The 14,002-nt window shown below is 46.4% G+C and overlaps 1 protein-coding gene across 3 annotated transcripts in view; it reads left to right on the top strand.

Annotated features, from left to right (window-relative positions):
• The first annotated feature begins 158 nt into the window (after positions 1-158).
• The window catches only part of ASPSCR1 (ASPSCR1 tether for SLC2A4, UBX domain containing), a 92,714-nt gene continuing 78,870 nt past the window's right edge, over positions 159-14,002 (top strand). The window contains exons 1-3 of one of the 3 annotated variants that reach the window (XM_074972158.1): positions 166-289; positions 452-507; positions 4,220-4,334. In XM_074972158.1, the coding sequence (XP_074828259.1) occupies positions 188-289; positions 452-507; positions 4,220-4,334 (273 nt within the window). In that variant the 5' untranslated portion in view covers positions 166-187. Of the gene's footprint in view, positions 290-451; positions 508-4,219; positions 4,335-14,002 lie in introns of all 3 variants that reach the window. The other 2 variants (XM_074972159.1, XM_074972160.1) reach the window with 2 other exon arrangements.

Below are 14,002 nucleotides of genomic sequence, written 5' to 3'. Positions count from 1 at the left end.
GCTAGGCGCATGCGTACTGTGCGGTGAATGTTGGCGAGCGCGCAGGCGTGGCGGCGAGGGAGGGGCCAGGCGTTGGCGGCGAGACTCGCGGGGCTCCGAGCGCAGGGCGGTCCGTGCCTAGGCCCCGCCCACCGCGGCTCGCTCTGGCGGCGGGGGGGCGGGGAGAGCCGGGCCTGGCAGAGGCAAGATGGCGGCGGCCGCTGGCGGGCGGGGCTTCGCGGTCTCGGTGCTGGCCCCGAACGGGCGGCGGGTCACGGTGCGGGTGGGGCCCGGCACCACGCTGCTCCAGGTTGGTCCTCCCGGCGGGAGGCGGCCCCGGGCGGGGGGATAGCCGCTGAGGGTGGGCGCGGAGCGAGGCCCGCTGTGAGCAGCCCCGGCCTCCCCTGGCGGCTGCGCGGCGCGCCGGTGGCTGTCGGGGCCCCGCCCGCTAACGGCCCGTCTGTCCCCGCAGGTTCTGGAGGAGGCTTGTGGGAGGCAGAACTTCGATGCCGGCGAGTACGATCTGAAGTGAGTCTCGGCCGGGGTGGACGCGCCCTCTCCGTGCCTGGCCGGCCTCCGAGCGGACAGCGGGCTCGCCCGGGGCGCCGCGGGCCGGGGCCTCGCGCGCCCTTGCCGCGGCGCGGCGGAGCTGCCCCCGGCTGGGCAGGGAGCTCTGCGTGCTCCGTGCGCCGCGCAGGGCGAGCGAGCTCAGCGGCGAGCCGCCCGGCGAGCTGCCCAGGCCGTTCCTGCGCGGGCGCGGGCGCGGGCGGCGGGCGGCGGCGGCTCCACAGGGCAGCCCAGAGCCGTCTCTCTGGGGCTCCGGCCCTGAGTCCCACTTCAGAAGGCGCCTGCCTGTCAGTGGCTGAGCTTTGAGACGGGGAGGGGGGCGGCGCTGGAACAGCAGGCAGACTTGCCTTGGCTGCTTTTATGTTTTGTTAGTTTCTCCCAGTTGGTGTTATGGGAGCATATACACAGCGTGTTTCAGGCTCTGCCCTGCTGTAAAGATGCTTATAGGGCTGACGTGCTGCTTTGTTCAAAAAGTTCAAAATGGATGTTTATGCAGTAACTCCCCACTTAACGTCCTCTCGCTTAACGTTGTTTCACTCTTACATCCCTGCTCAATTACAGAACAAGCTCCATTTAAAGTTGTGCAGTGCTTTGCTATAATGTCGTTTCGCTGCCTGCTTTGTCCACAGCTGGCAGCCCCCATCAGCTCCCCTATGCGCGCCCCCCCCCACCAAAGTGCCTCCTGCCTGCCAGCAGACTGCACCGATCAGTGCCTTCCCCCTCCTGCCCACAGCAATCAGCTGGCTTGCAGCTTCAGGAGGGAGGGGAGAGGAGCAAGGACTCTGTGTGCAGGCTCCCCCTGCCTCCCCGAACGAACGTCGCAAGCCAGCTGATTGCTTGAGTCTTCACGGCTGAGGATGTTAGGGAGATTCCCAGACCTGAACCATCTTTTGTAGGTGACAAATCTGAGGAATTGTCACAGATTGAACTGTCACTAGAGGAGGTTTTGGAATTAATTGAGAAACTGAACAGTAACAAGTCACCGGGACCAGATGACACTCACCCACGGGTTCTGAAAGAACGCAAATGTGAAATTGTGGAACTATTAACTATGGTTTGTAAACTGTCCTTTAAATCAGCTACTGTACCCAATGACTGGAAGATTGCTTATGTAACGCCAATATTTAAGAAGGGCTCTAGAGGTGATCCTGGCAATTACAGACCGGTAACTCTAATGTCAGTACTGGGCAAATTAGTTGAAACAATAGTAAAGAATAAAATTGTCAGACACACAGAAGAACATAAACTGCTGCACAAAAGTCAACATGGCTTCTGTAAAGGGAGATCATGTCTTACTAATCTATTAGAGTTCTTTGAGGGGGTCAACAGCCATGTGGACAAGGGGGATCCAGTGGACATAGTGTACTTAGATTTCCAGAAAGCCTTTGACAAGGTCCCTCACCAAAGGCTCTTATGTAAATTAAGTTGTCATGGGATAAGAGGGAAGATCCTTTCATGGATTGGGAACTGGTTAAAAGACAGGGAACAAAGGGTAGGAATAAATGGTAAATTTTCAGAATGGAGAGGGGTAACTAGAGGTGTTCCCCAAGGGTCAGTTCTAGGACCAATCCTATTCAACTTATTCATAAATGATCTGGAGAAAGGGGTAAACAGTGAGGTGGCAAAGTTTGCAGCAGATACTAAACTACTCAAGATAGTTAAGATCAAAGCAGACTGTGAAGAACTTCAAAACGATCTCACAAAACTAAGTGATTGGGCAACAAAATGGCAAATGAAATTTAATGTGGATAAATGTAAAGTAATGCACATTGGAAAAAATAACCCCAACTATACAGACAATATGATGGGGGCTAATTTAGCTACAACTAATCAGGAGAAAGTTCTTGACGTCATTTTGGATAGTTCTCTGAAAATGTCCACGCAGTGTGCAGCGGCAGTCAAAAAAGCAAACGGGATTTTAGGAATCATTAAAAAAGGGATAGAGAATAAGATGGAGGATATTTTATTACCCTTATATAAATCCATGGTATGCCCGCATCTTGAATACTGCGTACAGATGTGGTCCCCTCATCTCAAAAAAGATATACTGGCATTAGAAAAGGTTCAGAAAAGGGCAACTAAAATGATTAGGGGTTTGGAACGGGTCCCATATGAGGAGAGATTAAAGAGGCCAGGACTTTTCAGCTTGGAAAAGAGGAGACTAAGGGGGGATATGATAGAGGTCTATAAACTCATGAGTGGTGTGGAGAAAGTGAATAAGAAGAAGTTATTGTTCCCATAATATAAGAACTAGGGGCCACCAAATGAAATTAATTGGCAACAGGTTTAAAACAAATAAAAGGAAGTTCTTCACTCAGCGCACAGTCAACATGTGGAACTCCTTGCCTGAGGAGGTTGTGAAGGCTAGGATTATAACAGGGTTTAAAAAAGAACTGGATACGTTCATGAAGGTTAAGTCCATTAATGGCTATGAGCCAGGATGGGTAAGGCGTTGTGTCCCTAGCCTCTGTTTGTCAGAGGGTGGAGATGGATGGCAGGAGAGAGATCACTAGATCATTACCTGTTAGGTTCACTGCCTCTGGGGCACCTGGCATTGGTCACTGTCAGAAGACAGGATACTGGGCTGGATGGACCTTTGGTCTGACCCAGTATGGCCATTCTTATGTTCTGTTCTTGCCGTGGTCAGGAGGGAGGGGGGAGGAGTGAGGACGTGGCGTGTCTCCCCCTTCCCTTTCCTGCCTCCTGCCCGCAGCATTCAGCTGGCTTGCGGTGTTCAGGAGGTAGGGGAGGGAGGGGGAGCCTGTGTGCTGTGTCCTTGCTCCTGCCTCCTGAATGCTGCAAGCCAGCTGATTGCCGCGGGGATGAGGCGGGGGGTGGGGGGGAGCGAGGACACTGCGTGTGGAGTAAAGGGGGAGGAGCGGGGGAAGAAAAGGTGGGTTAAGGGTGGGGGCTTGGGGTAAGGGGTGGAGTGGGCAGGCCGAGGGTTGAGGCCCCCCCCCCGCCCACCCCTGGTGCTTGCAGAGTAGGGGGAGCTGCTGCTGCTGCGCAACTTGCTTCTCCTAGCCTACAGCACCTTCAGCCTCCTTGGCTGCCTCATTGTCTCCAGTGCCAGTGGGCTGTGCCTGTGTGGGGTAAGGCGGGGGCACCTCCCAACTATAGTACTGTACTGTATGGCAAAAAAAAAAAAATTTCCCTGGAACCTAACCCCCCATTTACATTCATTCTTATGGGGAAATTGGATTCGCTTAACATCGTTTCACTTAAAGTCGCATTTTTCAGGAACATAACTACAACGTTAAATGAGGAGTTACTGTATTCTGAACCAGGCCCCCACCTCCAGATCTCCTTAATAGGAATGGTGGAATTGTCACCTTTACTTTCTACCCCATGTGTTGCCTAGCCTGTTCACTTGTATTCTACCTCTTCCTTACAGTCTTGGGAGAAGAGATGAGAACCTTGAGTCCTTGCAAAGTCTATGACCTCCACTGCCAATCTGCACATTTTCAGTATGCTGAATTATTTTTTGTGGGTTTGCTTACTAAAATTACAGCTTTGCACCATAGACTCCAACCCATGGTGCTTCATCAACCTATGGAGAAGTACAGAGTTTTTTTCCTGCTCCAGACAGTGTATTGCTAGAAATCTCTGTAATGATCTGAGGGGAAGCATGTGGTTTTACCTGATCTCCTTCTTGGGCTTGTTTCTTTTGCAGGTTTCAGAGGTCTGTGCTAGATCTTTCTCTACAGTGGAGATTTGCCAGATTGCCTAACAATGCCAAGCTGGAGGTGGTGCCAATCACTCGTAACAGAGCGGGAACTGAAAACAGAGTATGTCAATTTCACAACATGAACTAAGTTTATTTAGTTTGCAGCCATACTGGGTTTGATCTTGTCGGATCAAATAAGAATGAGAGACAAGATGAGCGAGGTAATATTTTATTGAACATAAGAACGGCCATACTGGGTCAGGCCAAAGGTTCATCCAGCCCAGTATCCTGTCTTCCGACAGTGGCAAGTGCCAGGTGCTTCAAAGGGAATGAATAGAACAGATAATCATCAAGTGATCCATCCCCTGTCGCCCAGTCCCAGCTCCTGGCAAACAGAGGCTAGGGACACTTCTGAGCATGGTTTTGCATCCCTGCCCATCCTGGCTAATGTTCATTCATGGACATATCCTCCATGAATTTATCTAGTTCTTTTTTGAACCCCATTGCACTGTAAGCTCAAAAGCTTGTCTCTCTCACCAACAGAATTTGGTCCCATAAAAGATATTACTTCACCCACTTTGTGTCTCTAATATCCTGGGACCAACACAGGTACAACAACACTGCATACAGCTAATGAGCATGGTCAGGCTTGGCCAGTACTTGGATTGGAAACCACCCAAAGAATGCTCAGGTGCTGCAGAAGGTAGTGTTGGTGATTCAGTAGTTGACACTCCCCATTTACAATCGGTGTTAAATCAGTGTCCCAGCCTTATGCTAGGACATGCTATTGGAGGGGGAAATTTTTTTAGGTGAGATATAAAACTAAGGTCCTGATCATCTATAGTCATTAAAGATTCCACATCATTTTGTCCAGAAATTGAGGCCATTTTCCTGACCTAATTTTTGTTTCAGGAATTATATTCTGCCACCCTAAATTCCGCCTGCAATCTCAGATTGTTACAGGATTCTTTTTCACTTCTTATTCTGTGTTTTTTTTACTGTTGTTTTACTGTGCACTCAGACAACTTCCAAGTTTTATCTCAAAGGTGGCTGTGTTCAGCAGTGGGTCAGATAGCCCATTTATATAATTTGTAGGGCTGTCAAGCGATTACGAAAATTAATCATGATTAATCTCACAATTATAAAAATTAATTGCACTGTTAAACAGTAATAGAATACTTAAATATTTTTGGATGTTTTCCACTTTTTAAAATATGTTGATTTCACTTTCAACACAATACAGTGTACAGTGCTCACTTTATTTATTTTTGAAAAATAAATGTCAAACTTTAGAGCCTATAAGTCCACTCAGTCCTACTTCTTGTTTAGTCAGTTGCTTATACAACAAGTTTGTTTACATGTGCAGGAGACAGTGGTGCCCGCTTCTTGTTTACAATGTCATCTGAAAGTGAGAACATGCATTCGCGTGGCACTGTTGTAGCTGGCGTTGCAAGATATTTACGTGCCAGATGTGCTAAACATTCATATGCCACTTCATGCTTTGGCCACCGTGCCAGAGGACATGCTTCCATAGTGATGATGACGCTCGTTAAAAAAACAATGTGTTAATTAAATTTGTGACTGAACTCCTTGGGGGAGAATTGTATGTCTCCTGCTCTGTATTTTACCTACATTCTGCCGTATATTTCATGTTATAGCAGTCTTGGATGATGACCCAGCATGTTGTTTGTTTTAAGAACACTTTCACTGCAGATTTGACAAAATGCAAAGAAGGTATTAATGTGAGATTCTAAAGATTGCTATAGCACTCGATCCAAGGTTTAAGTATCTGAAGTGTCTTCCAAAATCTGTTGGGGTGAGGTGTGAAGCATGCTTTCAGAAATCTTAAAAGAGAGAAACTCCGATGCAGAAACTACAGAACCCAAACCACCAAAAAAGAAAATCAACCTTCTGCTGGTGGTATCTGACTCAGATGATGAAAATGAACATGCGTTGGTCTGCACTGCTTTGGATGGTTATTGAGCAGAACCCATCATCAGCATGAATGCATGTCCTCTGGAATGGTGGTTGAAGCATGAAGGGACATATGACTCATTAGCGCGTCTGGTGCGTAAATATCTTGCAACGCCAGCTAGAACAGTGCCATGCAAACACATGTTCTCACTTTCAGGTGACATTGTAAACAAGAAGTGGGCAGCATTATCTCCCGCACATGTAAACAAACTTGTTTGTCTGAGTGACTGGCTGAACGAGAAGTAGGACTGAGTGGACTTGTAGGCTCTAAAGTTTGACTTTTTTATTTTTGAATGCAGTTTTTTATGTTCATAATTCTACATTTGTAAGTTCAACTTTCATGATAGAGATTGCACTACAGTACTTGTATTAAGTGAATTGAAAAATACTATTTTTATTTTTACAGTGCAAATATTCATACTATATAATGTGAGCCCTGTACACTTTGTATTCTGTGTTGAAATAGAAATCAATATATTTGAAAATGTAGAAAAATATACAAACTAATCAATTTCAATTGGTATTTAACAGTGTGATTAAAACTGCGATTAATTGTGATTAATTTTTTTAATCACTGTTAATTTTTTTGAGTTAATGGCTTGAGTTAACTGCGATTAATTGACAGCCCTAATTTATAAAATGCTGGAATAACTCCCTTGGCCACTTTTATTCTCCTTATGATGTTTATATTACAGATTTGTAAAGTATTTATTGCTGTAGCAGCTAAATGCTTATTTGCAGTAAATTAAAAAAAAATAGTGTTAAATAAATAAAAAAAAAAATTACCCTGTATTTTATTATTAGAAATGGATACTGTGTGATCTTGCTTAAATGGAGTTTGCAAATATTAAATTGTCTGCCACTGTGATCCCTATGGATATTTTGTCTAACAGAGGTTCTCAAACTTTGTGACAGAACACATGATGCTGGTTTCTTTTTATTTTCATCTGCTAAATTGTGTTGGAAGACTACTATCCCTAATGTTATATTTCTTCATAGGCATTTGCTGAAGTTCCAGTAATGTTATATGATTCATACATAAAGGCAGGTGAGGCCTGATAATGGAAGGCAGATATCCATGAGCTATTGTCTGTATAGACAAGGAGTAATTGTGGCACCTTAGAGACTAACAAATTTATTTGAGCATAAGCTTTCATCGGATGAAGTGAGCTGTAGCTCATGAAAGCTTATGCTCAAATAAATTTGTTAGTCTCCAAGGTGCCACAAGTACTCCTTTTCTTTTTGCGAATACAGACTAACACGGCTGCTACTCTGAAACCTGTCTGTATAGAGTTGTGGTCCATATTGTGAAAAAGTTTGTGAGCCTTTGCTCTAGCAGGCTGTGTTGGACTTGGGGATGTTATCATGTATCCACACTTCTCCTCTGCATGACCCCCCCTCCCACCTCCCATTTTATGCATTGCTTCAGTGACTTTACTTTCACTTTGTGGAAGAAGAAAGCTCCGGCTGGGTGGTGTTTACCTCGGGTGGCTCCTGAAAGTGACCGGCACATCTCTCTGGCAGTGACTCCTAGGTGGGGGGATCAGGGGGGTCTCCGTGTGCTGCCCCTGCCTGCAGGCACCACCCCCACAGCTCCCATTGGTCGCAGTTCCCGGCCAAAGGAGCTGCAGAGTTGGTGCCCGGGGTGGGGGCAGCTCGCAGAGACCCACTTGTCCCCTGCCCCTCCAGGGGCCGCAGGGATGTGCCGGCCACTTCTGGGAGCGGCGTGGAGCCAGGGCAAGCAGGGAACCTGCCTTAACTCCACTGTGCTGCCGCACTTTTAGCATCTAAAATCTCCTAGTTTGGCTTCAGTAACCTCCAGGAAATAGTGGGAGGAGGAGGAGTTGATCAGTGGGGCCCTGATCCTGGAGTACCCTTGGGGACCGTGGACCTCAGTTTGAGAAACGCTGAGCTACAGGAGATTTAAGATATTTATTTATATTACAGTACAGTCTAGAGGGATCAGGCCTTTTTGGGGCCGGGCATTGTACAGAGAAGTAATTAAAAAAAAGACAGTTACTATTCTAAAGACTCTTGCTTTTAAGATCTTGAAGGGTGGAATGTAAACAGAGTTGCCATCCCATAATGCAAGAACAACAAGGTATGGAATTTAATGGTATAAAGCCAGTACAAGAAAATACATTGTACAATACGTAGTTGGCCAAAAGAACTCCCTGCCAGTGTCAGATTTAATAATTTTATTAAGATAATGTTGAAATAAAAAGAAAATGGTACAGAGTTAACCAGAAACTTCTATGCTTAATCAGGGAATAAGGTACAGATTATCAAGGGGTGTGAAATTCGGTTTAGGAACGGGTGGCGTAAGGAATACATAATCTGCAATCTCTCCGATTGGGGGTAAAAGTTAAACGGGTCAAAGTACAGACATTGAGATATGGGGGTATGTTGTCCATACAATAGCTATGTTCAGGTGTGGAATATAATGAGTGGATATGATGATTAGGATGGATCTCACAGAATATCAGAGTTGGAAGGGACCTCTGGAGGTCATCTAGTCCAACCCCCTGCCCAGAGCAGGACCAATCCCCAACTAAATCATCCCAGCCAGGGCTTTGTCAAGCCTGACCTTAAAAACTTCTAAGGAAGGGGATTCCACCACCTCCCTAGGTAACGCATTCCAGTGTTTCACCACCCTCCTAGTGAAAAAGGTTTTCCTAATATCCAACCTAAATCTCCCCCACTGCAACTTGAGACCATTACTCCTTGTCCTAGAATAGATCTTGATCTAGAATAGTCTTGATCCATCCTCTTTAGATCTACCTTTCAAGTAGTTAAAAGCAGCTATCAAATCCCCCCTCGTTCTTCTCTTCTGTAGACTAAACAATCCCAGTTCCCTCAGCCTCTCCTCATAAGTCATGTGTTCTAGACCCCTAATCATTTATGTTGCCCTTCGCTGGACTCTCTCCAATTTCTCCACATCCTTCTTGTAGTGTGGGGCCCAAAACTGGACACAGTACTCCAGATGAGGCCTCACCAGTGTCGAATAGAGGGGAACGATCACGTCCCTCGATCTGCTGGCAATGCCCCTACATATACACCCCAAAATGCCATTGACCTTCTTGGCAACAAGGGCGCACTGTTGACTCATATCCAGCTTCTCGTCCACTGTCACCCCTAAGTCCTTTTCTGCAGAACTCCTGCCTAGCCACTCAGTCCCTTGTCTGTAGCAGTGCATGGGATTCTTCCATCCTAAGTGCAGGACTCTGCACTTTTCCTTGTTGAACCTCGTCAGATTTCTTTTGGCCCAATCCTCCAATTTGTCTAGGTCCCTCTGTATCCTATCCCTACCCTCCAGCGTATCTACCACTCCTCCCAGTTTAGTGTCATCTGGAAACTTGCTGAGGGTGCAATCCACACCATCCTCCAGATCATTAATGAAGATATTGAACAAAACCGGCCCCAGGATCTACCCTCATTTGGTGGGATTTAATGTTCAGTGAGTTTATGGTTCCAGTTCATATGGTCCAATGGAAAAAGTCTCTCAGTCCCTTTCCCATAGTTGATGTATGATGTCGTACCGGTTCACACCTCCTGGTACTGTCAGTGGCTGGTGATGTGTTTGATATAGATGTCCCTGGACTATCAGATGGTGTCCGAGACCATGAGGCGCTGCATGAGCCGTGCGTAGTGTCGACCGATCCCACAGGTCTGCAGCACATGCTTGTTGCAGGGGTCCCAAACGCCCAGGGCTTCGACGATCAGGGCATCCATGTGCACCTTGTAGCCCTTTGCTCTCAGGGTGTCGGCCAGGGGGGCATATTTTTCCAGCTTACGAGCTCGGGCTTCGCGGAAGGCCGGGGTCCTGTTCTCAAAGGAGACCGTGATGTCGACGAGGATGATCTTTTTCTGGGCCTCGTCGGTGACTACCACGTCAGGTCGCAGCTGGCTGTCAGTACCAGGGATGGCTCAGTTCACGGCGACCTCCCCTGGGTGCGGTGCGATGGCACTTGGGTTTTCAAATCTCTGGATAATTACATGAGCAGAATCGACATTAGTAATTATGTGCTGAAATGGAGGCAATCCAACCTTATGCTGAATGGTGCGGGCTGATTTCCACAGGCTTGGGGATGAATTCCCACTCTGTGTGCCCCATGATATGGTAGCTTGGGCCGATGTGGAGGTTTGTGAACGTGAGGAGATGTGGTTTCCCCTGACACATTTGGCACTGGGGTAGTCAGTTCTAGAGACTGGATCCTGGATTTGATAAATCACTGATTTGTTCAGCAAATTGGATGTCTGGGAAGTAGAATGGTAATTGGTCTGGGATTTATCATCAGCATTTGTTTGTAAGGATCCTTGACCCCTCTAGAACATATCTGCAGAGCAGTGCCCACCAGATTGCTTTGTGATGTGGATGGGGAAGGAAGGCACTATTACAAAGAGCTAACCTAGAGATACAGCCATCCATCTTTTATGCACATTTGTAAACTTAGCAACTAATTGGCACCGTTCTCTGTAGTATTTTATATGCAGCCTGGGATTTTTGAAAAGAGTTTTTAATTGACTGACTATGACTTTCGTGACATTTTTGGCTTTGAACTGTTGCCCAAAAACTGATGTAATTGCCAGTTTGAATTTCTGGGCAGGATTCTTGTAGCATGGTGATGTCAGCTGTCAGCACACATCTGTAGCTGAGGATAATCTAAGGCTGGTCTCTGGCAAAGAAGAAAATAGGAGACTGTGTTAGTGATGGGATGAAACTACTTAGCTACCATGTAGTGGCTGATAATGCTCACTGTTTCTTCTGTGCAGGAAGGTTCCTGTCTCTTAGCAGTACTACAAGGGCAGGACCTGAGGTAGATAGCAAACACATGCCACAAAGGAATTTGTTGTAGATTGTCTCCTTTTTTTAACCCTCTTTTGAAAAGGAAAATATGCTAAAATATTTGGCTTGACTCTCTTGTCTCTGTCTCCCTCAAGCTGCTCAGGCACTATGGTGGAAAGTTTGTATAAAAACCTAGATATATAGGAAGAAAGCATTTGTTGATGTTCTGTGCGCGTGACCTTTTGAGGTTGTTCACATTCTCTGATTCCTTGGGTAATTTTGGTTTTATGGGGCTGGTGAAAACCATGATTCGCTAGAAATCATGGGATACTGCCCTATGGGGGATTCTTGGTAACAATGCAGCCAAATAGGTGCATCATCAACAAGCTACCTATGTTAGAAGTCCACTTGCCACCCAAAAAGTGGAGTTTACAACCAGAGGCAACCAACGCCGCCTCCTGTCTCACTCTGCTACTTACTGATAGGGAGGAACTGATTGAGAACAAAAGGGAAGCTTCGAACCAGTGATCATAAGCTACTTAAGTTGCCATGGGATAAGGGAAGATCCTTCCATGGATTGAGAACTAGTTGAAAGACAGGGAACAAAGGGTAGGAATAAATGGTAAATTTTCAGAATGGAGAGGGGTAACTAGAGGTGTTTCCCAAGGGTCAGTCCTAGGACCAATCCTATTCAACTTATTCATAAATGATCTGGAGAAAGGGGTAAACAGTGAGGTGGCAAAGTTTGCAGCAGATACTAAACTGCTCAAGATAGTTAAGACCAAAGCAGACTGTGAAGAAATTCAAAAAGATCTCACAAAACTAAGTGATTAGGCAACAAAAGGCAAATGAAATTTAATGTGGATAAATGTAAAGTAATGCACATTGGAAAAAATAACCCCAACTATACAGACAATATGATGGGGGCTAATTTAGCTACAACTAGTCAGGAGAAAGATCTTGGAGTCATCGTGGATAGTTCTCTGAAGATGTCCATGGAGTGTGCAGCGGCAGTCAAAAAAGCAAACGGGATTTTAGGAATCATTAAAAAAGGGATAGAGAATAAGATGGAGAATATCTTATTGCACTTATATAAATCCATGGTACGCCCACATCTTGAATACTGACAGGTGTCAGAGTATTCAGAGTTTCAGCCGTGTTAGTCTGTATTCGCAAAAAGAAAAGGAGTACTTGTGGCACCTTAGAGACTAACAAATTTATGTGAGCATAAGCTTTCGTGAGCTGTACATGGCAGAGGGGCATTGCTGGCACATGATGGCATATATCACATTGGTAGATGTGCAGGTGAATGAGCCTCTGATAGTGTGGCTGATGTAATTAGGCCCTCTGGTGGTGTCAGTGTAGTGATAATCAAGGTGGGCCATTTCCAGCAGTTGACAAGAACGTCTGTTCAGATGGGTCGATTCTTTTAATGTGACACTGACATGACCTGCACAGATACAGTGCATGGTGCTGTCAGATTTTTATTCAGGGGCACACAAGCTAAATTTCCTCACACTCATGCATGGGCAAACACAATAAAACTTGACTGACCATCGTGATCCAAATCCTCCTCTCCTATAGTGAAAGCCTTAAGAGGAGATCACTTGCAAAGGAACTCCACTAGAAAATCCTTGAGAAGAATTCCCCACATCTTCCCATTGAGGAGCACGGTTTGCTTCCTGGAAAAACTGCCCCAAAACCTGGCTGATTCTAGAGCCATTCATGCAAAGGCTCTGTTCCCCTGCAGCAATGGTGGCCCCCAGCAGTCCCCTTAGTTCCTGCGAGTATAGTTCTAATGGAGCCATGTTGGAAGCAATTCCTTCTAGCCATAGCTTCCCCTAGTCCCTTGGGCTGCATTAAATCTTATTATTTTTGTTAACTTATGAAGTCCCTCCTGCCCCCTTAGCCCTGCACTGTGCCGACACTGGACTGCACAGGATCCAGGGAGAAGACAGTACCACAGAGGCACCCAAACCCCAATCACAGAGGGCTGAGATCTATCTCTGGAGGACCCTTAACCGGCAGATTTCAGCGGGACGATTTGGATGATGACTGAGCCAGGCCACAGAAAAGCTGCAGTGGGGGAGGTTTAGGTTGGAGATTAGGAAAACCTTTTTCACTAGGAGGGTGGTGAAGCACTGGAATGGGTTACCCAGGGAAGTGGTGGAATCTCCTTCCTTAGAGGTTTTTAAGGTCCGGCTTGACAAAGCCCTGGCTGGGATGATTTAGTTGGGGATCGGTTCTGCTTTGAGCAGGGAGTTGGACTAGATGACCTCCTGAGGTCCCTTCCAACCCTGATATTCTATGCCAAGAGGAAAGATTTCCATCGCCAAAAATAGCGTTCCTATAGTTTGCTTTATGGGAAGACAGTTTCTAAGCATAAGTCTGGAAGGATAATTATTTATAATAAACAATACTTTGTCTCTATTGCCTCTTCTCTGAGGTTAGAATCATAGAATATCAGGGTTGGAAGGGACCTCAGGAGGCCATCTAGTCCAACCCCTGCTCAAAGCAGGACCATTCTTCTCTTCTGTAGACTAAACATCCCCAGTTCCCTCAGCCTCTCCTCATAAGTCATGTGTTCCAGTCCCCTAATCATTTTTGTTGCCCTCCGTTGGACTCTCTCCAATTTTTCCACATCCTTCTTGTAGTGTGGGGCCCAAAACTGGACACAGTACTCCAGATGAGGCCTCACCAATGTCGAATAGAGAGGAATGATCACGTCCCTCGATCTGCTGGCAATGCCCCTACATATACATCCCAAAATGCCATTGGCCTTCTTGGCAACAAGGGCACACTGTTGACTCATATCCAGTTTCTCGTCCACTGTCACCCCTAGGTCCTTTTCTGCAGAACTGCTGCCTAGCCATTCGGTCCCTAGTCTGTAGCGGTGCATTGGATTCTTCCGTCCTAAGTGCAGGACTCTGCACTTGTCCTTGTTGAACCTCGTCAGATTTCTTTTGGCCCAATCCTCCAATTTGTCTAGGGCCCTCTGTATCCTATCCCTACCCTCCAGCGTATCTACC

This window comes from Natator depressus, chromosome 14, assembly GCF_965152275.1.
Source record: "Natator depressus isolate rNatDep1 chromosome 14, rNatDep2.hap1, whole genome shotgun sequence".
Lineage (NCBI taxonomy): Eukaryota > Metazoa > Chordata > Testudines > Cheloniidae > Natator > Natator depressus.
Note: the sequence above shows the minus strand (reverse complement) of the source record. Positions and strands in the feature narration are given on the sequence as shown.